Source organism: Mesoplodon mirus (assembly GCF_964341445.2).
Source record: "Mesoplodon mirus genome assembly, chromosome: 17".
Lineage (NCBI taxonomy): Eukaryota > Metazoa > Chordata > Mammalia > Artiodactyla > Ziphiidae > Mesoplodon > Mesoplodon mirus.
The window spans coordinates 24,269,673-24,294,262 of NC_138993.1; the positions used below are offsets into that span (position 1 = coordinate 24,269,673).

At 36.1% G+C, this 24,590-nt stretch overlaps 1 protein-coding gene across 6 annotated transcripts in view; it reads right to left on the reverse strand.

Moving 5' to 3' along the window:
- DGKH (diacylglycerol kinase eta) overlaps positions 1 to 24,590 on the reverse strand; it is a 185,979-nt gene that overhangs the window by 61,952 nt on the left and 99,437 nt on the right. For all 6 annotated transcript variants that reach the window (XM_082602380.1, XM_082602381.1, XM_082602378.1 and 3 more), the window contains 9 exons: positions 18,245 to 18,349; positions 17,622 to 17,754; positions 13,199 to 13,305; positions 12,384 to 12,509; positions 8,827 to 8,929; positions 7,546 to 7,705; positions 5,654 to 5,762; positions 5,397 to 5,536; positions 1,985 to 2,069 (listed from right to left, as the gene is read on the reverse strand). In XM_082602380.1, the coding sequence (XP_082458506.1) occupies positions 1,985 to 2,069; positions 5,397 to 5,536; positions 5,654 to 5,762; positions 7,546 to 7,705; positions 8,827 to 8,929; positions 12,384 to 12,509; positions 13,199 to 13,305; positions 17,622 to 17,754; positions 18,245 to 18,349 (1,068 nt within the window). The remainder of the gene's footprint in view (positions 1 to 1,984; positions 2,070 to 5,396; positions 5,537 to 5,653; positions 5,763 to 7,545; positions 7,706 to 8,826; positions 8,930 to 12,383; positions 12,510 to 13,198; positions 13,306 to 17,621; positions 17,755 to 18,244; positions 18,350 to 24,590) is intronic.

The window sequence follows — 24,590 nt, forward strand, 5'->3', positions numbered from 1 at the left end:
GAGAACAGAGTGAACTAGTATGAGGCCAATGGAGAGATGCATATTCATTCGCCAAGGGGTAGAGGAGAGAAGAACCTGATGGCATAGGGATTTTACATTAAATGTAAACAATACATTTTCTGACATTGAGCATTAAGCAATAGAATCATTGTTACTGAAGGAAATCATGGAATCACTATTCTTACAATGTTCAAAAAGTACAACAACAAATAGAATTACTTAATTATGGCCATAAGGAATTAATCAATAAAACTGTCATAATTCCTTAAGCTCTATAATTCTATGGTGCCAGCAGAATGCTAACAGTTAATAAGAAGATCAACCACATTTTGTGGCCTTTTAAGGAAAATCGAAAAAAACAGTAATTTCACAACCATGCATAAGGGAATCCAAAATAAATATTTTACTTAAAAAATATAAGCTGGAACATTAGATTGAGCCTACGAAGAAGGAATATTTAGCTTACTTTTATTTCAGTTTTCAAGGCAAAGAAGTCACACAGTGATGGGTCAGAGTGACAAAACACTCATTTAACCTGTAATCTTAAGGCACACTATCTCTTTGTTATGAAATACTTTAATAAAAAAGCAAAATACATGAAGTTTCATTCAAAACTCCTTTACACTAAAAAAGAGCTTTCTTCCATGTAGTTACAATTGTACCTCATATTTAGTGACTACATATATGATAAAAGTAAATTGTCTGACTTTATCTTATATGCTAGGAAATAGACATCTTGAAGTAAGAAGAGGAGAATAATGCCCCTTTTACCTCTTTGGAGAGAAAATTAATAACATTTAAAAAATACTATTAAGAAAAAAGATTGGTTCCTATGAAAACATTATGTTTATAGTTGAATAAAATAATAAAATAAACAAAAATGCTGCTGGAAATAAAGTAGTAAATATATTAATCTTTCATAGTAATTATCTCTGGGTGGCAGGACTGTAAATAAAATTTTTACCTTCTTTTTTATATATTTTTGTATTTTCAAAAATTTTTGGAAGCAGTTTTTGCTACTTTTATATCAGGGAAAAAATTTAAATACAATTAGCTTTTTTAAGGAATAGCCCATGTTTCTAGTTATCATTCCTTTCCTTAGTTTTGACAAGATCCTAATTTTCTTAATGACAAAACAAAGATTTCAACTGTAAAATAAACAGATGAATTTTCCTAGAGGGAAAAATAAGCTATCATAGATCAAATGGTCTTAGTGAGTCAGAGAATAATCCTTTGAAAATTAGGTTGTTTTAAATCTCCAGTGCTTTGAGGTTTAATCAGAATGCTGAATCTTTAAGAACGTCTAAAAACTGTAGTTATTAATGGTCTGTAGCAGGGATGGAATGAAGTGCACTGTCTTCCTTTGTTTTATCTTGATCCACAGACTTAACCTAGAGGCCTGTCCTGATGCATCCTCAACACAGCAGGGAAAGCAGGAAGAGAGAAATTCTAATACAATATTCTGGTGATGAGTAAGTATTGATGTGTGTCTGGAGCTGGGCGAACATCTAATATTCAAACAGGTGCTCACGGGTGAAGCAGAAGATGAGTGAAAGCTAACAGGAGCCTGACATCAGCTGGCTTCCCCAGAGCCCGGTTTGTACGAGTAAATAGGCAGGTGGAATATTCAGGGAGGACTCTATCAGGGTGGGAGCAAGGGAACCTGCATGCCTGGTGCTTTCCACACACTCGTCACCTCCTTTAATCCTCCTCAACAGCTGAGGTCCATGAAGATGTGACCCACAAAGGCGAGTGATGTGGCTGAATTCACACGCCCAGGGTGGTTTTCATGGAAGGACACTAACCTAGATGGTAAGGATTCTTTCCTCTGGAGGAGAGGACCAGAAGCAGTCAATGAGACCAAACCCCAAACAAGAAAAATTACAATTAAGTGAACATACTACCATATCTTATATGTTTTTCATTGTTCAAGACACTCACCCCCGTTTTCAAATGATAAATGGATAAAGAGTTAAAGTCTTACATAAAATTCTTCAGATGCTTCTGGAGGTTCTGGAAGTAGAGAAGCCTTTGCTGGCAATTTGAGTTCATAGGTCATTATACTCCACCTGAAGGGAGAAAAATCTTTGGTCTAAAATTCCTTTAAAATTTAATAAACTGACTTTGTTCTTACCTCACATACACACATATGCACATATATTCATGAACTATGGTTTACTGTGTCTAAAATAACCAAATATGGGAAGAGATGGACTTTTGGTAATCTCATAAAATGCTGAATTCGTAATTTATGATTTCCATATCTTACCAATTCTCTGATTGGTGACTTCCGAACATTTGAAGGCTATGGCCCACAGTAAGAAATGTAGATATGTAGATGTGCCTCCTCTTCAGTAGGTGCAAAGCATTCTGACTTTTCTATTCCTTTCTGTTTCCCTTTTAAATAATGCTCACTGCAATTTCTAACTAGATTATGTAAGTTGCTAATGGGTCACAGCCCCAAATTCTAAAACATGTCCTAGATTAAACAAATGCATAGTACCTACGAAAAATAAATCATTCTGCACGTAACAATCTGTCTTGCCAAGTCAGCTTATACAGACATGAAATGAAAATTATGAAAATTAGATAAATAGTCCTTCTTACATTAAGAAAGTAAGCATGGGATTGAGAGGAAAAAATTAATAGAAATAATACTTAATTGAGGCAAATTTATTTCAATTAGCTGTAAATATTAATTCCAAACCAAACATTGAATCATTTGGTGTTAGAGAAAAGCAATCAACTCCAGATAAATCCAGTCTTCTATCTAAAATAATTTCAAAATTTGGGAAGAACAATTGGGTAGAGACATTATTGTTGTCAGTAACAGGATGTGAAATAAAGATCTTTCAAAGACACAAAGCATAATAAGAGCGGTACTGTAACACATGGATTTTAAGAAAAGCATATCACAGTGAATGCCAGTGATAGAACCTAGAGGAAAATCCCAAGATTAGCATCAGTATGTAAATAGAGCCTAGCGTATCATTCAGACCAATAAGTCTTTGCATAAAAATTCAAATTCTGAGAGAATTCCCCAAAAGACATAGGTTATATGTTAGGATGTGTAAACGAAATAGATGTGTATAGCTACTATTCAACTCTTGACATGAATATACTGTAAATATACATTTGAGCACAAAAAGTCATCCATTCCTTCATTCATCCACGCAACAGGTATGTACTGAATGTCTCAAAGTGACAGTATTCCAGGGTCTGGAAATAAAAAATTGAATAAGACTTCTCTAATAAAGCTTGTATTCTAGTGCAGAAACAGATGTAATACAAGCAACAAATAAAATAATTAAACTTTGTAAACTTTCAAATAGGGAAAATCACAACTGGAAACATGAAAGTCCAGTTCCGTATATCTGGCAATACTTCTCTGGTCAAAGGATGGTTAAAGAATTGGGAAAGAAATCCACCCAAATGTCCTTGCACCTTCCATGCTATACCTCCTCCCTTTATAGACAGTGATTGGAGCTGATGAAACAGGAGAAAGTGGCAGCACAAGTCAGGAAGGGATGCTTATTGGTACCAGCTAAGCAGAGTTGAAGGCAGAAGTTACGGACCCATTTCGTGAGTATGTGCATTAAACAGAGAGTGCAGTGTTGAAAGCCCCTGGGAAGTAGAGTCTGGATTTCATTGCAGACAGCCAGTTCAACCACTTATTAGCTATGTGACACTGCTAATATAAAAACCTCCTGAGCCTTTTTACCTGTAAGATGGAGATGATAATGATATTAGCCATTTCTAAATGTACAGTGAGGATTAAACGAGATGATACTCTATCAAGTAAAGTAACTAGAAGTGCCAGGCAGACAAAAAATACTATTCATTGTTACTCCACTGTCTCCACAAGACTCAATTTTCATCTTTGTAAAACAGTCATAACAATGCTCTTCTTAGCCAGTGTTGTTTTGAGGGTCAAATAAATTAATATATATGAAAAAGCATATATGATGTGTAATATTATTAAACATCAATTTTTCACCTGTTCTTTACACACGGTATTCTTAAATTAGTAAGGAAAGCACTGGAACAAAATATTCTTATGTTTCTAAACAACAGTCCTAGCTTTTTTAATCCCCTTTGATTTGTTTTTTCTTGTGTTTGTTTTTTGTTTTTTTTTGCAGGTCTGTATTAAGGAATTTTACCAAGGGGGTGTTGTTTCTCTGCTAACCACCTAGAGAAATTTTTATAACTTACAAGGGAAAAGCACACACCCAGAGCAGAGGAAATGCCTCACAGCATTTCCTAGGTTGTGGGGAGAGCGGTATTTAAATTTACAACAAAGAGCCACTTAAAATACCTTGTGGGGTTTGGTTAGCACTGAACTGGGCAGTCGTCTGGGAAATCACCTCCAGGCTCTTTTAAAGACTGGAGGCTGTGTCCATTTTATGCTCCCAAACTACTGGGGGATCCCTCTCATGACTGGTTTGGGATAAACACAGACAAATGCTTGCCAGCCCAGCTTTCTTTTTAAATATTCTGTCAGCAAAAGAATCAGCCATTACAAAATTACCTTATGTCAGGCAAGGTTACAATTAATTAGGTTATAGCTTATTTTAGAGTAATTACATTTTAGATTGGTGGCTCCCTGATGAGATTTGGTTATTTTCGGGAAGAGTACCACAGATGGCTAATCCTATCAAAGTTGTTTTGATTCATGCTAGCTCAAATTTATAATGAGATTTTGACATTTGTGTCCCACTTATGATGGAGGTTACTGCTTACTGAGCCCTGGTTGCTCCCTATACCCCAATTCTAAACACCTCCTGCATAATACTCAGGGCACACACACTGTGATTTCTTCTTTACGTGTGGGGCATTTAGAGAGAAAGCAGTTAAGAGATGCAGTCGAGGATACCATAAAAACAGTGAGAGTTCCTTCATGTGAATCTGTCTTCCTAACACTTCCCTGTCCCTGGGAAAAGATTGCTTTTTAGTATTTTGTTGGTTCAATTCCTTCTCAATGTGTATAATTAAGAAGAGATATTCTAAAAAATCTAAGGTTTATATGTCTTTCTTAGTTTTAATGAAACCAGAAGATGAAGGGACCATACCTATTATACTCATCAAAAGCCCCCCCCATTAACTATTTAAGCTTTCTGAGCCAAATAGCCACTAAAAGTAATTAGTATCAACATAGCCTCTACATTATCTTTAAAATAATGGATTCATTAAACTAGTTTCCTCATTTTTTTTTTTTTTTACAATTCATTCATTCACTCAAAAAACATATTTATTGAGTGTCTATTCTGTGCCAGGCTCTGTTCTAGACCTCAGGGGTGGACCCCCGTCAGGGGTTACTGTCAGTACAATTTTAATTATCAAAAAAAGTTATCAGTATGCCGCTTTCGATCTAGTTTTAGAAGAGAATTTGTTATTACCTGTCCAACATTTTGGTGCTGGCTCGTTCCAGCTTCTCAAGTATCTGAGGAAGTTGGGTATCGTCATCGTATGAGCCTCCCCAGCCAAGAACCCGGGCAAGGTCATTTCCTGTACCCAGAGGCAGTACTCCCAGCTGACACTGAAAGACATCCCCACAGGAGACCTCAGACAAGCTGACACATAGGGACTCTGACATTTCTGTACATCACTGGTCAGCAGGTTAGGATAACTAGCAGTGAAAGGAAAGACCACTTGCCTGTTTATTCAAGTTGAGCTTATCAATTTCTGACAAAACCCAACCTACACTTCCATCTCCTCCACAAACAAGAATCCGGAAATTGTCAAACTTCTGGAATAATCTTAAACTGAAAGAAAAAAGTATTTTATTTTAGTATAAATAAATAAAAATCACGTTCCCCAATTCTTTGTCATTCTGTTAGTTATTGGTATTCATGTTCAGATTAAATATAAGAACTCTTACATATGAATTATACTATAAAAATCAATTTGAGTGCAATGTGTAACTCAAGAAAATGTCTTAATCATAAAGCGGAAAGGAGATTATAAGTAGAAATGGAGATAAAATTAGGAAAAAAGGGGAGTGAGAAATGAGAAAACAAAAAAGAAGCAGAACCCAGGAAAGAGAATGAAAGTAAGTGATAGGAGATGGTATGAGTACTGACTTTTCTCTTTACTTCACAAGGATACATTATTTCCATGAGTAGCATGTTACAAACCAGGGAGGAGAATCTAGGGCACTGATGCTCCTGAGTGGCACAGGGGCAGTTCCTAAAGAGACCCACCAAACCTTGCCCAATGTACCCCCGCCATACTCCAGTAGCTGTTTTGCTTCCTCTTTTCCTATTCTCAGGTCAATCTTTCTACTTCTGTCTTCCTTCACCTCAAATTTTGACACATTTCACCCTGTGAATGTACCTTTGTACACCTCAAGTATCGTGGAAAATTGAAAAAATATGGAGACTATCTCAAGAAGTTTCACAAAGGGAGTTGCTTAGAATTTTAGAGGATGGGTAGAAAAAATAAATGTCAAAACTATAAGATATTGGAACCATCAAGGATTATAAAACAGATATGCTAGAAAGGGAGACAAAGCTCACCAGCAATGGGAGAGACAAAGGTGAGGAGAGAGGCTAGATGAGGAAGTGCCAGGACACATGCAGGAGAAAGGAAGGGAGGTACAAGCACATAAGGAAAGAGTTGGGTTCAAATGAAGAAGACCAGCACTCATGGGACCAGAAGGGCTTAAGACAGCAAGAAAAAGGCAATGGAAACAAGAAGGAAAACCCTGAAAGGACACAGTGAAAAGAGAGACTGAGGAGAGAAACAGAGAAGATAGGAGAGTGCTAAATCACAAAACACAAAGGCCTTCTCAGGAACTGGTATCTAAAATCTTCATTTCTACTTCTGTGTTTATGATTTAAGGTGACAGTGGAGCCCAAGAGAAAAGCCGAGTTGGCATAAGTAAATTATAAGGAGATCACAGGCTCTTGGGTCAGATGACACAATATCACCTCTTCAACAAAAATCATATATATACACTAAAAATGTGTTCAAAGTGCCTCAAGGCATATTTTCCCTCTTGAAAATATATTTAAGCTTTTCCCCCCAGATTTTAGGTTATATGACATTCCAGAAAGTTTGAAATGAACAATTAACAAAAGTACTTTTTTGTCATGTATGGGAACTGAGTCTGAAATCCTTGAGGGCCTGTCCTTGAGGCCCACAACAGTATTTGTGCTTTGGTTAAATAATTGATTATCTGTATTATATACAACTCAATACTACCCTCCCATGCAAATCATTTTCTCAAGTTATTTTTTGTATTTCTATATTTACACAAGTTGATCTACTTTGTAGAGCTAAGCAAACAGAATTGTTTGATGTAGGATATATTCTAAAACATTTTCTAAACAAATTTTAGAACTTTCAGCACCCAAGGAAGATAAATAAATATCAAAAAGTTTATGTTAAAATTTATGATCAGAACTTTAAAAAAAGGGAGATGTCAGAAGATCAACACAGAGATGTCTAGATGAATCTGCAATTTTTTCATCATCTGAAAAACCAAGTATATTTCGTGCTCAGTGCTACATATCATTCAAATGAGATTTATCAATAATCAATTACCCTAAATGAGGACCGCCATTCATCAAATCAAACACCTGAGCTGGATTTAGTAACTGTTTAAATCGGCGAAGAAACTTTACTCCCTGATTATCTCCACTCTTAGAATTGACAAAAACCAATAGAGGACTAACACAGAATGAAAATGTTGCTCTACAGAAACCTGTTAAAAAAAAGAAACAAAACACAGCACAAGATCAATACGTACAGCTTTCTCTTTTTAAACTCTTAAAAAAACTTCAGAGGAAAAAAGATAAATTCATAAATAAAGAACCTTGTTTATTACTTTAACAATGTTATCATTTAGCGCCCCCAAAAGGAGATAGGTTTATTATTTACACACTAAGACTATAGAACTTATCTTTTAAAATGTGCACTATAATGAAAAATCATACCAAAGATGGTAAAAGTATTAATGATAGATAAATTGAGATCTACCACCTGCCTTAACAACACTTAATTATTAAGAGAAACCAATCATAGTCTATAAATTCACAATTGTTAAAGGATTCATGTTCATTTTCAGCATTATATTTAACTCCTCCTTGATAAGGCCTTAGAAAATATTTTTAAATTTTATAATAAATAACAGAACTTTGATATATCAGAGTTTGGTGGGGGGGGCTGCTAATAACACAGGTTAACAAATCATATCTTCTGCAGCTTATAATATCTATGATATCTACTGGCATCATTTATATAAAAAGTTTGAAAAGCATAAGGCACTTTATCGAAGCAAAACATTGATAAGAGTTTATGGTAAAAGCCTTTTGTAATACGGTTTGCTTACAAGGAAGTTATTAGTATGCTATTCCAAAACCAGTGCTGTAAACAGGTTCTTCAGTACGTACAATTAAGTTGTAAAATTCCAGAAAAAGTGAATGAATTTATAGGAGTATAAATTCCTACAATGAAATGGTAAGAAAACACATTTCAATAAGAGCTATGCTAATGGGCAGCTTCAATTACGGAGGGGGAAAAATTGCTTATAAAAAATTAATCTTTTCAGATTGCATTTTGTTACAGAATAACAATCTTATTTTATTTGCTGAAATGTAAGTCTTATACACTGTAATTTCACCAGTGTTAACAGTTATGTTTTTACACCTTAATTTTAAAACGTTCTTTTATAAATTAAATGTACTGTTCTGCAATTGAAATGGAATTATTATATAAAAACCAACCAGAATAGCCAATTACAGTTCTATTTATTCTAGGAAAATAGATGTACATATCAACATCTGATATACCAGGAATATACATACTTACACTACTGCTACGTACCATCAGAATCGGTGCTGTTCAGTGCAATTGGAGGTATGACAGATACTCTACATTGGCCAAGTGGACATATAGGATGATATAAATCTTTGCAGGCAGTGTGTACCTAATAACAATGAAATAAACCTTCAGGAATCATAAAAACACATCAATGTTTTATTATGCTATAAATTATATCTAAGGAACTGGTAAATGAAGACCAAGTACATCCCAAAATGTTCAGTAATTCATAAATTACTTTAATGGCACAATATTTATTCTTCTAAGGAATGGCCTAATCATTTTAGAGATGGGAATTTGATTTGGTCTGTACAGCCTGTTTTCATGATTGTCTCAGGCAAGTAGTATGTAGTCAATAAATGCCTGGTGAAGGGAAGGAGAGCAGAAGAGAAGAGGAAGAAGTGCAGAGGAAGACAGGAAAGGAGGGAGGGAGGAGGGAAGGAAGAAGGGAGGCGAACCAGTGAGTGTCAATATCATTGTCCATAGGAAAGGATGATGACATCTACCTTATAAAATTCTTACAGAATTTAACGAAGATAAATACAATCTGTAATGTGTCTGCTCTTTCTGCAGTGATCTATAACTTTCTATTCATACAACTCTTATAATACTGTCATGTTATTATAGTTATAAGTACACCCGTGCCTATGTTCTCAGCTAGACTTCTGGCTCTGTAAGGAAAAGGAAAAGGTCCTATTATTGCCCCCTCATCTTGGAAAATGATACACATCACAGGCACTCAGCAAGTGTGTTAACTCTGCAGAAAAAAGAGTTTCAAGGTCACTCAAGCAGGGCAAACATATCAAGTAGGACCCAGGCAATTTAGAATAATTTATGTACTCGACTAGAGAGCCTTTAAATGTTTTATTAGTAAGAGCAGGCACTTCATAAAGCACTTATTTAATAAGGCTTTATTTCATTAGTCCTTTTAGAAAACTGGCATATCAATTAAACGTGTATTTATCAAAACTTTTGAGAAAATAATTGAAATTTAATAGCGATTCTTGTTCTGCTGATGACCTAATTTTGGACCGTTTCCTGTTATGACTTATAATCATTAACAATCCAAATGGATTTTAGAAAAATGAGCAGGCACAGATAGTTTTAAAAGGAATTTAAAACGTCTGAGAATCATAGGGCATTTTGCTCTATGATTATAACAATGTTAAATGAGAAAGGCAGAGATAAAATTGTATCTTCACTATTTTTACAGAAAAGGTAAAACTATGCCCAGAGATTGGACAACAGCTGGAAAAATTAAGAGTTATTAGGATTGTGGAACTATGGTTTTGTTTTGTTTTGAACCAGGTGACTATGTTTAGACACTAGATGTTTTGCTGTTAGAAACTTATATTTTAAAGGCATCATAATATCATAATGGATAAATGATAGTGTATAGGAAGTACAAGATTAAGAGGCATGCAACGAAAGTGATGGTGGCCCAGAAACCTGCATGTCTAACTGACACATGGAATGATTTCATGCAAAGGTGATATTTAAGCTTGCTAGGAAAAAAGAGGAAAGACATTCCAGAATCATCCCTTCTACAGTCTGTAATAATACTTCTGTCCCATTTGCGAAATTGTTTAAATGTGGCAGAGAGTAGAACAAGCAAGTAAAAAACCTAACTTAACTCCTACTGCTTTTCTAACTCCTACTGTTAACTTAATAAAGTTTAAAAACTGCTGACTAATTTATCCCTCCCCCGCTTTCCCTTTTGGTTACCATAAGTTTGTTTGCTATGTCTGTGGGATAAATTAGGAGTGTGGGATTAACATATACACACTATGATATATCAAATAGATAACCAACAAGGACCTACTATATAGCACAGGGAACTATACTCAATATTTTGTAATAACCTATAAAGGAAAAGAATCTGAAAAAGAATACATAAACATATATATGTAGGTATAACTGAGTCACTGTGCTGTACACCTGAAACTCACACAACATTGTAAATCAACTACAATAGAAAAAGACAACTACTGACTAAACACAAGTAGAGACCTATATATTGCAGGTAAAGACAACTTACATAAAACCTTTCTAAAATAATTCATCACACAGATGACTGCTTTCTTTTCAAAAAGTTATAAAAGAATAGCTGAAGTGCCAGAAGTAGAGAAATAGACTTCAGTAAATGCAGACTAACAAAAATAGTGGTAGATGCATACGTCAGTGGTTGTCCCCCCAAAAAAGAAATGTTAGGTGGGATGGAATCTTGATTTAAAATCCTCTTTACGTGAGCACTCCTTTAAAATAAGGAACAGCAGAAGGGGGTTTTCAGGGTTAGGGTTGCACCAAAACTCCAAAGAGAGATATCTAATATAGTCTGCATATTATATTAAATGGGATAAAAGAAATAAAAAGTAACATCTATGTCAATAAAAGAGGCAATCGATGAAGAATAACAAAAGTATGGGGATGAAGAGAATCATGTTCGATTCAAAAATGAAAAAGAGGGGACTTCCCTGGCGGTCCAGTGGTTAAGACTCCTCGCTTCCACTGCAGGGGGCCTGGGTTCCATCCCTGGTGGAGAACTAAGATCCCGCGTGCCGGGCAGCACGGCCAAAAAAAATTAAAAACAAAAACCAAAAAGAAACACACGATTGTCTATCAGGCCTGACTAAAAAATTATAGGACTTATTTTCCTCTGTGGCCTATGGACTCAATCTCATTGATTATGAAACCAACATATCACATGCACATCTCTTGCATTTGCTCATCTTCACCGTGCTTATTAAAAGCAACGGTTTTCTGTCTTTTTGTTGCGGGGAGAGGGGCTGACTTCCAAGACTCAAAACATGACCAAACAAATCTGCCCCAAAGCAAGGCAATCAGCACCGTAATCAGACAGCATCACCTGGAGCTCAGGTGAGTACTCACTGCCTCCTCGTCCTGCTGTCTTTTAGCCCCACATCACCCTCTGAGGGGCGTGAGGTCACCCTCTGAGTTCCTGCACCGACTGCCCTCCTGCAGGGTGGAGGCCCAGTCCTCACACAGTCTGGCAGAGATGGGACCATTGCTTGCTGTTGGCTCCACGTTACCCTGTGTCTGCTTCTCACCACTTTCTTGCACATGCAAAGAAGTTTTAAAATATTTACTTATTTATATAACATAAATGTATATAATCTAGATTATATCAGTGCACAGCCTACTGAACTCAGCTTCTTTCTCTCAGAGAACACACATGGGATTGTAGCAAACTTACACTTTGCCTGTTAATCAAAATTTGGTGGCTTTCTGTGGGGAACAGGTAGCAAAACAGGCTGAAAATAGCAAACCACTTAAGTGTGGCTAAAGCTTGATGAAAAACAGTAAAACTGTGGGAAAGAGGTCCTCACATAAAGGGACAAGAGTAGGTGTCACAAAAAGGGCATTTGCAAAAGTAACCAGAGTGGAAGGAACACATCTTGACAAAGGATGAACCTTACAACAGGTGCGTGTGCTACCAGGCTCTGCTCTGCCATAAATTCTCAGCTTTGTCTCTAAATCACACAGATGAAAAAGGTACAGAAAGAAACATTTTAAATGGAAAATAGTTATAAAACTCTCACCATCGTTTTACACCAAAGGCATCTCCAGTCTTGAAGACGGAGAACGCTGCCACACGTTTTTTCACAGACAGCACACTTGGCGCTCACGGGCAAGTTACCCTCGAGCCACTGGTGGGGCATAGCCAGCTGTACAGCAGGAAGAAAGGGCAGTCAAATTAAAGACCGTGGAGGACATCATCCTTAGCCAAGGGAAGAGATACAATGATTTCTTACTCTGTGGAATCAGCACCATGTATCATTCGTGGCATACATTCATTTCCCCCACATTTATTGAGCATCTATTATGCCCTGAGCACTGTAGGGATATAAAGATAAGTAAGACTAAACCCCTGCCCTGCAGGATTTGCAGTCTCGCTGAGGAGAAAGGCACATAGAGAGATTATCATAAAGTGACCACGAAGTGTTATCAGCGATTCACATGCAAGGCAGTCAAGGTTTTGAAGGTGGGGGGCGCCACTGAGAGGAGGCCCCAAAGTCTCAGGTGTGAACATCTGAGTAAACAGCTGAGCTGAGCCTTAAAGAATAACTTAGTTGGCCACATAAGGTTCTACAGCACCAGCCCAGCACAACAACCACTCCTAAGCCCTTACACAACATTCCCCTTGAAATTTAAGAGCTGAAGGAAGCTACAAAGAACTGGATTGAAAATAAAAAGTCACAATCAACCAAAACCTTCCATCTAATCATAATAATAAATACTCCCCCTGAAACCTCTGTCGTAATTGAACTAATAGACGCTCCCACTTAATTTCCACAGGAGAGGAGAATAAAAGAGCGGAGGTGCCGGGGAGAGATGGGAGACAGTACGAGCTTACCCCATCCTCGTTCTCTATGATGTCCTTCCCGATGGAGGCCAGGGTCGTCCACTTGCAGTTATTTGTTGCTCTCACTGCACACCTTTTATGAGCCTTGAACTTACATACTAAAAAAAAAAAAAAAAAAAAAAGGTGAACCATTGCTAAATGAATATGCACTTTTGGACCAACCATGAAAGGAAATCACAGCATGAAATTTTAAAGTGGTCGGGGGGCAGAAGAAAAACAGTATTTTAAAAAGCTTCTATTACTCTTCAATGATATTCTAAAAAGCAAATATGGCTACTTGTTTATGAAGCACTTTGATCAAGCTATAGATTGCTACTTAAAGAGATTCCACTTACTCTAAAAGAAGAAAAGAAAGGAAATAAATACAAAAAAAAATTATTGAGGAGAAGGGAGACAACACACACACAAAAGAAGAAAATAAAATTCAGTAATACAGGAGGGCTGGTTAACAGCCAATTTCCAAGTCTGGGTGCTGATTACATGAATGCGTTTAATTTGTGAAAATTCAACAAGCAGTGTACACTTCTGATATTTGCTTTTTTCTGTACATGTAATATACTTAAATCGGAAGTTGGAAACTACCAGAGAGATAAAGACCAAGATAATTCCGGGGAATTTTAAAGCGCAAGTATGTCAAGAAAATATCCAGGCATCATGGGAAATAGGTTGATGAGGGTCACAAAGATGGCACTGTCTTTTGAAAGTATCCTGTTGGGATGACTACATGACAATGTAGAAGAAAGGAATGATGAAGTGATGTTCCTACTACAGGCATCGCTAATTCTCCCAGGCCATATTATCAAAAAGGTGCCTGCAAAGGAGAAATAAGAGGAAACAACCAAGACAGAAGCCGCACATACATGAAAAAACAAATAAACCAAAGATTATTTGAAAAATTAACCCTTGCTTATGAAAATCAGAACTTGACTCCTACTAAGATTATCCATCCCTCTAGGGACACACATTATCCAAGCGTTAATGGATACTGATGTTATAAGAGTTTCTGACTTTTCAGGCGGCTCCTTATCACATGGTTTTGGAATTTCTACCAGTAAATCGTTAACAAATTTGAAATGACGGGTTACGCACCATTCTCTTTAAATTGTCCTAATTTGATGTAACATGAAAACGAAAGGGTCAAGTAAAATAACTAAGATGCCTATAGCCAAATGTTCAGAATGCTTCAAGTATCATGAATAGCCGATATATAAATGGCCACTTAAATTCAGCTGGTTTTTCCTTTAAAAATATTAGTCTATAGACACTGGCAGTGTTTCATTTACCTGCTCTTTTGTGTACATTGACAAGTTCTTTCCTAGAAATCATACTATTTTTGTTATAAATGACTTTGTGACTAAGCACAGACTTCGTATAGAAAACAAGTTTTCAACTGAACTTTACTGCTGATAAACAACAGTATAAAGAAACAGCACCATAGGAAATTAGCTTAGTTTGAAAAAAAATTTTAGCATAACCTGTTCCTTTTTGCTCCAAGTGACTTTTAAATTATTTAATATTTTAAACTATTTAAATGTTGTCATCTGTTACTGTATTTCTCAAAAGTATGGTTCTAGTTTTAGTTCTAGTTTTAAAAAGCAGGCTGCTTTTTAAGTACAAATAAGTACTTGATATTAACAGTCAATATTTTTTCTAAGAGGCAAAGAAGGAAGTTAAGAGGGCAACAGAGTATAATTTCATGGCTTTTTGAAGATTTTGCCATTAAAAATCAAACAGCTCATTAAAAATAAAAATCACTTTTGTAATAATAAATTTCTTCATGCAATGAGCCTTGAGAATTACAAAGTTGCTTAATACAACATATATAACATATAATGATAAAAATAAAACAAACTGGGCTGTAACTATGGACACTAAGGAATGGACATGATTACTAGGCACCTTAATTTGTGCCTAGTAATTAGCTGACAATTAATTTTCTCCAAACAAGTTATTCTGAAATAAGGCACTTTTTCCTGACCTGTAAAGTCATTATTTTAAAACCATAAAACATAAAAAATACAGTGACATGTAAAAAATTATGATTCTTTATTGCAATATTCAATCTTTACCACTTTGCAAGTGTTCATGGGTACTTAAGATAAAAATAAGTACCCATGTGGAGATATTTATGCGTTGATTAAAAAAAAATCACCACTTAACTTTTTATTCTTAGAGTGCTGTATAAATAACTGTGAAGCACAATTATGCTCTGAAATTATAATTAACATTCTCAATTGACTTAGGGGATTATTTACGAAATGTATTTTCTGTCTTCTATTTTTCATTCATATATTTTGTATATGCAAGGCTTTAAAATCATAATTTTAGTTATTATTCAACACAAGACAAATCAGTACAGACTCTTTTTACTGTGAAAACAAGGGCAGAAAGATTAAGTACATTTAGTGATGGCGTTACACACTGGAAGCGAGATTCCATTCTAATACAGTGTTATTCATTGTCATTGTTGAATGAATTTTTCCTGTATTTGCATCTTTTAAACTTTTAAAGCGTCTTGTATTTTAAGCCCTTAGTTTTATCAAGCAGCAGTTTATTCAGATTTCAAGGGAGTTTCTAAAGTTTAACTTTGCTTACAGTAAAAATATCCTAAATAACCACAGTCTCATAAAATAAAAAGGCAACTTTTTTGTATATTCATAAAACCCTTGGGATTTTTAAAACCTTCTGTTGCAGTTTTAAAAATACTCCATGGGCAAGATGCTGCAGATTTAAAATTTTTATCAGCAGAGAAAATGAATACTAACATATATTCCTCTAAAAAGATAATTAAAAAATACTATAATTGAGACTTTAAAAAAAGTCAGAACTTAATTAGTAATAGAATAATGTTAACACATTTATTTAAAGACTTTGAAGTTTTTTATTCTCACCAGTTAATATAATTTTCATTTTTCTTTTAAAATGCTTAGAAAACTATTCAGTCATCCCACTATTAACTTCAATTCCTAGACAGTTAACTATATTTAATAACACATAACTCTCAAATCAGAAGGATACCACAGATCAGATCTAAGGCTATTTTAGATCTGATTTTTTTTTTTAGCATTTTGAGGATAATAGACTATAAGATAATAATACAAAGACCTTCAAAATAATCCCATATAATATTACAGCCCTAGTAGAGTTACAGGAACACTTTTAGATCACTAAAGTCATAAAGACCAATTATATCTTTGTTTGCAATCATTCTTTAAATCTAAAAAAATGTTTAATGCCTCCTCCAAATTCTCATTTTCATGAATTTTAATGCATCAAGCCATGATGCAATCTGTAATTGTTTACTTGGTGAACTTATATAACGCAGTTACAAATGTCTACCATATATTTGACTAGAAAAGTAGCATTATTGTACGTACTCTCTCATTTCATTTTCATAGTACTCTGTGAGGTTTAACTGATTATTATCCCCATTGTACAGATGAGGAAGCAAAAGTCTAAAAGGGTTAAACTACTCCTGGTCACAGTTTGTGGTGGTAAAACTGGAATTGGAACCCACCGGGTTTAACTACAGAGCTCTATTCTTATCCACTAGGCTGTGTCATTGTCACATTAGATAGCTGAAATACTGACATATCTTGGATTTTGTAATTTAAAATGAATTAAAACTATGACTCCATTTCTATTTTATTATTTACTTATGATACAGTTTTATTACAAGATTACCTAAGAATGTTTTGTATTAGAGAGAAAAGCTAAATAATGGTATTATATGTAGTTCAAAAGTAGTACACAGTGATGGAACCACTGAGGTATTAAATTAATCTAAAGAAGGTATGAGTTTTCTCTTGGTGACCATTAATGTATTTCTTTTAAGTGGTCACTGTTCTTAAATTTAAAAATAACCCACAAATCCTGCTATGAGAACAACAGCATAGACCTTATTTTTAGAAAACTTTAAAGAAATTTAAAAGGATGACATCCGTTTAAATTAAATATAAATGAAATCAAACATTTAAAACAATGCAACATAAGTAACACTCTAAATCCTGCCAAAAAGTATATACTGTCCTCCCAGAAAGTTTTGTTCTCTGTAATTAAACAGAACAGAAAAAGAATACTAGAAAATTAGAATGATACATAAAGTCTAAAGAATTTTCTTTAACGGTAGCTGCTAGTTCCTCAGGAGGGAAATGCTACATTTTGATTTATGTGTCCCTTCAAATGATTTTGTTACCTTTTCCTGAGCCAAGTTGGTCCTATGTGTGCAGAGCTTCACTTTAAGCCACAGTAAAATTAAAACACTCAGGTCCCACTGACATGCTTCCAGCTACTGCTTCCACCCAAGGGAAATGTCTTCCTATGATGATGTTTCTCTGTTCACAGATGTACCCGTGGCAGCGTGTTTACAGTAAGGTCAGTGTCAAGGGAGAACAAACCCTGGATGTTACTGTACCTTCGCAGGACAGGCCATGGGAGGTGACCCCAGAAAGACTCTCTCGGCAGACATTACAGAAAGTGGGTCGGGCGTGGGAGCAGGCGTACCAGTTATGCATCCCTGAGAAATGTTCCACATTAAACTGGGCCACCTAGAAATGAGATGTTAGCACAGATTTGCCAAAAAAGAGAACAGGACTATGTCTGGAATGTATATAGTTATGATTACAATTTCAAATCCACAATTTTTTTTTTTTTTTTTTTTTTTTGCGGTACGCGGTCCTCTCACTGTTGTGGCCTCTCCCGTTGCAGAGCACAGGCTCCGGACGCGCAGGCCCAGCAGCCATGGCTCACGGGCCCAGCCGCTCCGCGGCACGTGGGATCTTCCCGGACCGGGGCACGAACCTGCGTCCCCTGCATCGGCAGGCGGACTCTCAACCACTGCGCCACCAGGGAAACCCTCAAATCCACAAGTTTTAAAACTAAAACACTTTGTTTTAACTTAGAAAAAATCAGTATCAGGTTTAAACAAGTTGCTGAATGAATCTACACAGACTTTTTTTTCGCAGAATATCGCTTATAGCGCTACGGTTCACATTTATTCTCTAAGAACACGAGATGACAGGAGAGAGGCTACTTTACCTCGTAAGTTTCTCTGGTCTGTACAGACTTCAGCGAGCTGATCCAATCCTCCATCTCTTTCCTATTCTCAGCGCAAAGCATTAGTCTTCTGAATGGAGTGATTATCTGAAAGGGATAACGCAACCTGATTGTTATTAACCAACAAAGAGAGATTATTGCAAGACCTAACATCTTACAAGGTGGTACCATTTCTAATCTCTTGAGTCCTTACTTCCTTGTTGAAGAAAGTAAGATTCTCTGTAAGGTAAATGGATTTAGTTCTCAGTGTGATACAATGTGGTCTAGGAAAGAAAAATTCTAAGGAGGCTTTTCTTGTCTTTGCCCTCATTGCTATTTACTTATCAGGCTTTCTAGCCCTTTACCCAAGGCTATGAACTCATATAAGCAGAATATTCTTATTTCATGTAATATATCTTGAAAATGGATTCTAAATATAAATCAAAATCATTCATAGTAAGCTAGAATTAACACATATCTTTCAATATGGAAATTTTGAAAAATCAAAAATCAAAGGCATGCAATATTAAATGATCTCATAATTGGTTTATAATAGTATCAAGACTATTCTGCTTTAAATAATGTTGGGTTTACAGATCCTTTCCATGGCCTATTTTAATATGATTTATGTGACGGATTTTCTTCCCATTGTGTAGAACTCCACTGTACTACTTTTTAGTGAGAACAGGGAAGAAGAATTAGCATATAAGTCCTTTAGCTGGCTTTAAGGGGTGAAAATAATTGTGACTTTCATCTTTTATCATGTTACTAAAGAAGGCAAATTAATTATATCAAGAACCTTAAAGCAAGAGGAATAAAACTTCATGTTGTTATAGCACCAAAAACTTCCAAGTAAGATTCTGAAATGACTTGAAAGCAAGCCCTATTTATGTGTGAATACAGTATTCTGGTTGCAGCCTTGAAGTTGCTAAATCTTAAGCATTTACTTCAAAGAAGAGACCATTTATTTACTTGTGAAAGAAAAGCAATATGTTACATTCCCACCTAGAACCTATTTCCAAATAATAAATTATATATTTACTTGTAGAGAAAATTAGAAGTTTACCCAGGTTAAAAGCCTTCTGATCAAGTGATAATCTACATATTACAGTAGAGAGGGCAGATTTCCCAAGTTATGGAAAAGCAATAATTATCTCTAAAAAAAAGGAACCCTTCCCAAAAGGAGTAAACTAGCAAGCCTCAATCACTAGTGTTCATCTTAGAAAATAAGTCCATTATTCAAAGCTACAGAGCTCAGCGCAGTTGTAGCTACTCACCAGTCACTGCTTCTTCTCATCTCTCATTAGTTTAGGCTACGCAATCCTCCCGTAGACTAAGGGGCCTTTAATACACTGGACAGGCACTCATGCTTAAATACAGCCGGCCAGAAGTCACATGGACGTCGAGCATTAACCATTCAGCACTGGATATTTGTTAATTGCATATGAAATTGAACAGAACCTCACTTTTGCATTTTCTTCTGTTTTCCACTACGCTCCTTGGATAAAGCTTATTAGCAATTGGTCACTCCTCTTCCTCAATAAATAGTTAATGCAAAGAGCAATGCCTCCCTCATTACTTAGGAGCCAAATGGATGCTTTATTGCTTCAAAATGTTTTTCTAGGACAGTTCATCAAATGCAGCAGAGAGGGACCATTAAATCGTAATACACCCCTGGCTCTGATGACTGGCACAGCACTCCAGAAATCTCTGTGTCAATAGACTGACTGAATCAATCTGATATTTATCTGAATAAATATCACCTCTAGCATGTTTTATTTAATTTTTCTGCTATACTATACGATGTAACGCTAAGGATTCCCTCTCTCTCATTAAGATCTTAGAGTGAGTGAGACATGTATTACTTAGGTAAATAAACCAGGCTTTCTATTTTATTCTTTAATTTTGTTTTTTTTGTTGAATTCTAAGTAAAGCAGGATGTCTGATGGTTTTAACTATCTTTAATGCCTTTCTATTCTTTAAAAGCCATTGTGAATTCAATAAAAAGAGGGGAAAGGATAGAGAAATAGCTTCTAATTTTTCTTGTAGCTTTTGGAACTACATAAATGCCTCAACTCTAAAGGATTTCGGCAACATAAATCATGCATGTACCTCATACACTGACGAAGTAAAATGTTTACATTTGCAATTTCTCCTTTTTTTAAAAAAATGTGTTTTAAAATGGGCAGTAATAAGTAAAGATCATAACATATTCTTAAAATAAAAGCTAAGTTTTTAAGAGCCAAACAGAAATTATAAATAATTGTAATTTACAAGCCTTATGATTAAGAAATCTATTATAAAGTTACATTATAAGACGTTGACACAAGAAAAGAAAATCCTTCATAAATCGTGTGATGCAGAGATGTCTCACTTTGTGGCTGCAGGATGAAAAATACCTCAGGGAGCAGCCTCGGCCCAAATGAAGACAAGGCTGGTTTACCAAGCAAACCTGTAACATCTCCCAGATTGTCCCTTTCCTCTCTGGGCTAATCACTCCTCAGGCCTCCAATGCTCTGAGTCCCCTCCCCACCTTTTACTTAAATTCTTCCTCATCACTGACCTTTGTAGAAAAGAATATGCCAACAGTCCCATATGCTAACTGACAGGCTCTAGCTGTATCTTCACCGAACCTCATTACACTACAGTAGTTCCTCATCCAAATCTTTGTCAGGAAATTATCTGAGGAGCAGCAGACTCTGAAAATTATTTGGTTCTTATTCTGAAAGCCTTTTTATTATGACAAGGGAGTAGGGTGGGGAGATAGAAGGATAGAGGTGGGGGCTATTCCCAGGGAAGACTCTCTGAGCCTGTTGGGGGCCAAAGCCAGGATGTTTCTACAACTAGAGGACTTTTTACCTTTCTTGAAGGATCTGCAGTTTATCTATCTGAAAGTGTCCCCTAGCCCCTGGCCTTATCTTAACCCTTACTTTTACCCTCTCTTCCCACTACTGCAACATTCCCGAATGACTTTTTTCAGGCACATCTGAACTTACTTCAATAAATCGTTTCTTCAAACTATAACTACCACTCCCATCTTGGGTCCTGGGAAATACACCTGTCATCCACCCCAGCATTTATTGAGTGTTCACTGCATGCCAGAGCCCGGGCATACAAACCATATGGACTTTGCCTTACCAATCTATAAGGGAGATGGGTAAGTAAACCAAGATTTGCCTGTCCGAAAAAGTGCTACATAAGATGGAGTACAAAGGAAAGACATCTAAATTCGTTTCCTAAGTGCTACTTCAAATAATATACAAACTCCACAGGAAAAGAGATATTGTTCTACTTTGAGAGTTACTGGCCTCTAAGGGTTAATCCAACAAGACTATTATGTTGTATAAGGAAGAAGAATTTCTCAGTCTGGGAAAGCATGTAAATACATAAAACAGATATAAAACAATCTGGCATTAAATATATAAAATTCCATCAAAGAGTACCAATATAGTTAAGACTTTAAATATATAAACATGCACAGGAAAAAAAAAAACAAAAAACAAATACCGTACTGGTTATCTTTCAGTGAAAGAATTGCAGATAATTTAAATATGATATTTTTGGTTGGTCTATGGTTTCTAAAGTAAATAGGTAGTGTTTCAGTAACAAACACATTCTTTAATTTTTTTACTAACAGAAGAATGGGAATTTAGAATTTAAAACTTTGCACTGTTCCAAAGCTGGAGTTTTCCAGCTTGGCTGCACTTTAAAATCACATGGGAGACTTTTAAAAACCCCAACATCCAGGCCACGCTCCACACCAATGAACTCAGGACCTCTGAAGGTGGGACTCAGCTACCAGTTTTTGTTTTATTTTTTTTAACTCCCTGGTGATTCTGAAGTGCAGCCAACTTTGGGAATCTGTGTTCTAAAGATATTTTATTGAAAATTCCCAACTGGAAACCACTCATGTAACAGCAGAGTGATTCAGTGCCTAAACCCTGGAGTCAGACGGACTCAGGATGAATACCAACAGCATCCCTTCTTACGTGTGTGGCTATGAACGTTTCCTTGAGCCTCAGTTTCGTATCTGCAAGAGGTCTGCTGAGTGTGGTGTGGATTAGAGAGACAACCCAAGCAAAGCCTTCAGCACAGTGTCTGTTACAAGCCAAGCCTCACTAAATATTAGCATCACAATTATTCTTAGCGCTGACAGGGATGATGTATGTATTTACAGCTTTCTTCTATAAGGTATATATTTCTTGTGTAAGTGTGGTACACGGACAAAAGTAACAGGAGCTTAGGTCAAAAACGGATGCATTTTGTCAACAAAATAGTCACTGACTAGCAAACCACCAAAATAGAAATAAAGATAATGACGTATTCCTTAGAAGACATTAGGAAAACATCAACAAACTAATTAAGAAGAAATGGTCTCCCCCCACCCTTAATTGCACTGCGTCTAACCTTACCCAAAGCAGGAATATAACAGCAAGAGGCTTACCAAAGAGCATGAGATCCCAGTACAGCAGTGAAAAGAGTTCAGAATGCCTTCTCTAGTAGGTATCGTGCCTAAACTATTCAAGATAGAGGGTTCCTCCTTTTAACTCAGATTTCTGATTCTGCAATGAAGGAAATTCTGCAACCTTCTGTGTAACTTTAAGGGTTCAACAACTTCTTCTGTTCAAAAATTCTTATTTCTAATCTAAAGTTGTTTACAACATACTGATCACATCCGCACCCCGGCACCCTTATTGTTGTATATTTAGTGATTACTCCTGAATAGCCCTGACTGAAATAAAGGTTCATTTGCAGTGAGAAGCCTTTCTTGGAGAGCAGGGCAAACAAAAAGTTTAGTTATGCTGTAACAATTTTTGTTGTCTATACTTACTATAACTTAGGGGATATAATTTGACTTTTGTTAAAGCCCAATCAGGTATAAACACGTGTCTTTATAACACTACGTCTGCTATACCTGAAATTGCCAAAAGCTCAGTCTTAATATTCCTCTTCCATCCTTCCTCATAAAATCTATATCCATCTCTTAAATTATATATGTTCCCTTTTTTTCCATTCTTCTTTTTTGGAATGAAGTAATTCACTTTAACAGCTTCAATGTGCCAAACTGCAACGTAGCCATACATCTTATGTATTTTGAGAGCAGAGATACTTCAAAGAGTAAATAGGGACCACTACATCCAAGGGCATAGGCCTTTAATGATGTGTTTGTACCTGAATCAAGACAAGAGTTTTTTCAAAACATAGCCAACCACGCTCCAAATTAGATTTGGTGAATCAAAATCTTATTTTGGCGGGAGACGTGGATCATTTCAGATGTATATAACTGTATATTGGCAAAGCTATACAGGTAATTCTGGTGCACACCCATTTATCAACCACGAAGGGTAACAGAAGCATCCAACTTTCTCATTAGTCAAAGCAGGATCTGGTCTAAAATAATGTAAAGAAAGTGCTCTTAATCTTTATGGGCCCCTATCTCCCTTTTCTGCACCCTTCTGCTCCCAAATTTCCAGTGTCTCATCTGCCCCTAGTAATAGTTCTTTGTGTGGGACCCATCTGTAATAGCCTCCCGCCTACAGCACCCCACGTGATATAACAGAGTTTACAAAACGGTGATCTCCGAGGTTTTTGTGGCCATTTCTGTTGAACCATGAAGTGCTGTGTTGTAAAACAACAAGTTAATATCCATCATATTAGACAGGTTCTTTGCTCATCACAATACAAGCAGCTTAAATCTATTTTCTTCAGCTGGCCACTGCATACACTTAACGGCCCATGGAGGCACCTGAATTTGCAAATCCTATACAAACTCCCATGACTCCTTTGCCTTCTAGGGTCAGTGCTTTCCTATTTTATTACAGTCGCCTCAAGCCCCATCGGTTTTCTCAGGTGACAACGACTGACCTAAAGAGTAATTTTTTCTGAGGTGTTGATAGAGGATAAAGGTTAATTTTCTCCTAAGGGTGCCTGAATTTTAACAGGAGACTAATAAAAGTACAAAAGGTCACGACGAATGTATTTCTGGCACCAAGACCAAAGAAAGTGCCACAGGTATTTTCAACAGATAGTGTAATTTAAATCAGATAGTATAATTAAAATAACAGAATTTTAGGTTAGGAAGAGACTTTCTCACACTGACGCAATACCATAAACTTCATTCATTTTATAGCTGTAAACGCTGTGGAGTCTGCATTAAGTGCTCACGATGAAGAGACTAGGTTCCATGAAATCCTGGATCCACAATATCTAAAATAATGTAAAATAACTTATAAAGATGTAATGGACTAATGGTAAGACTGAGATCAACAGGTAATTCACATACATGTGAGAACCTATTAATCTACATCTGGAATTTATAAAGAAATTTTGCTATGCAGGCAGCACACTA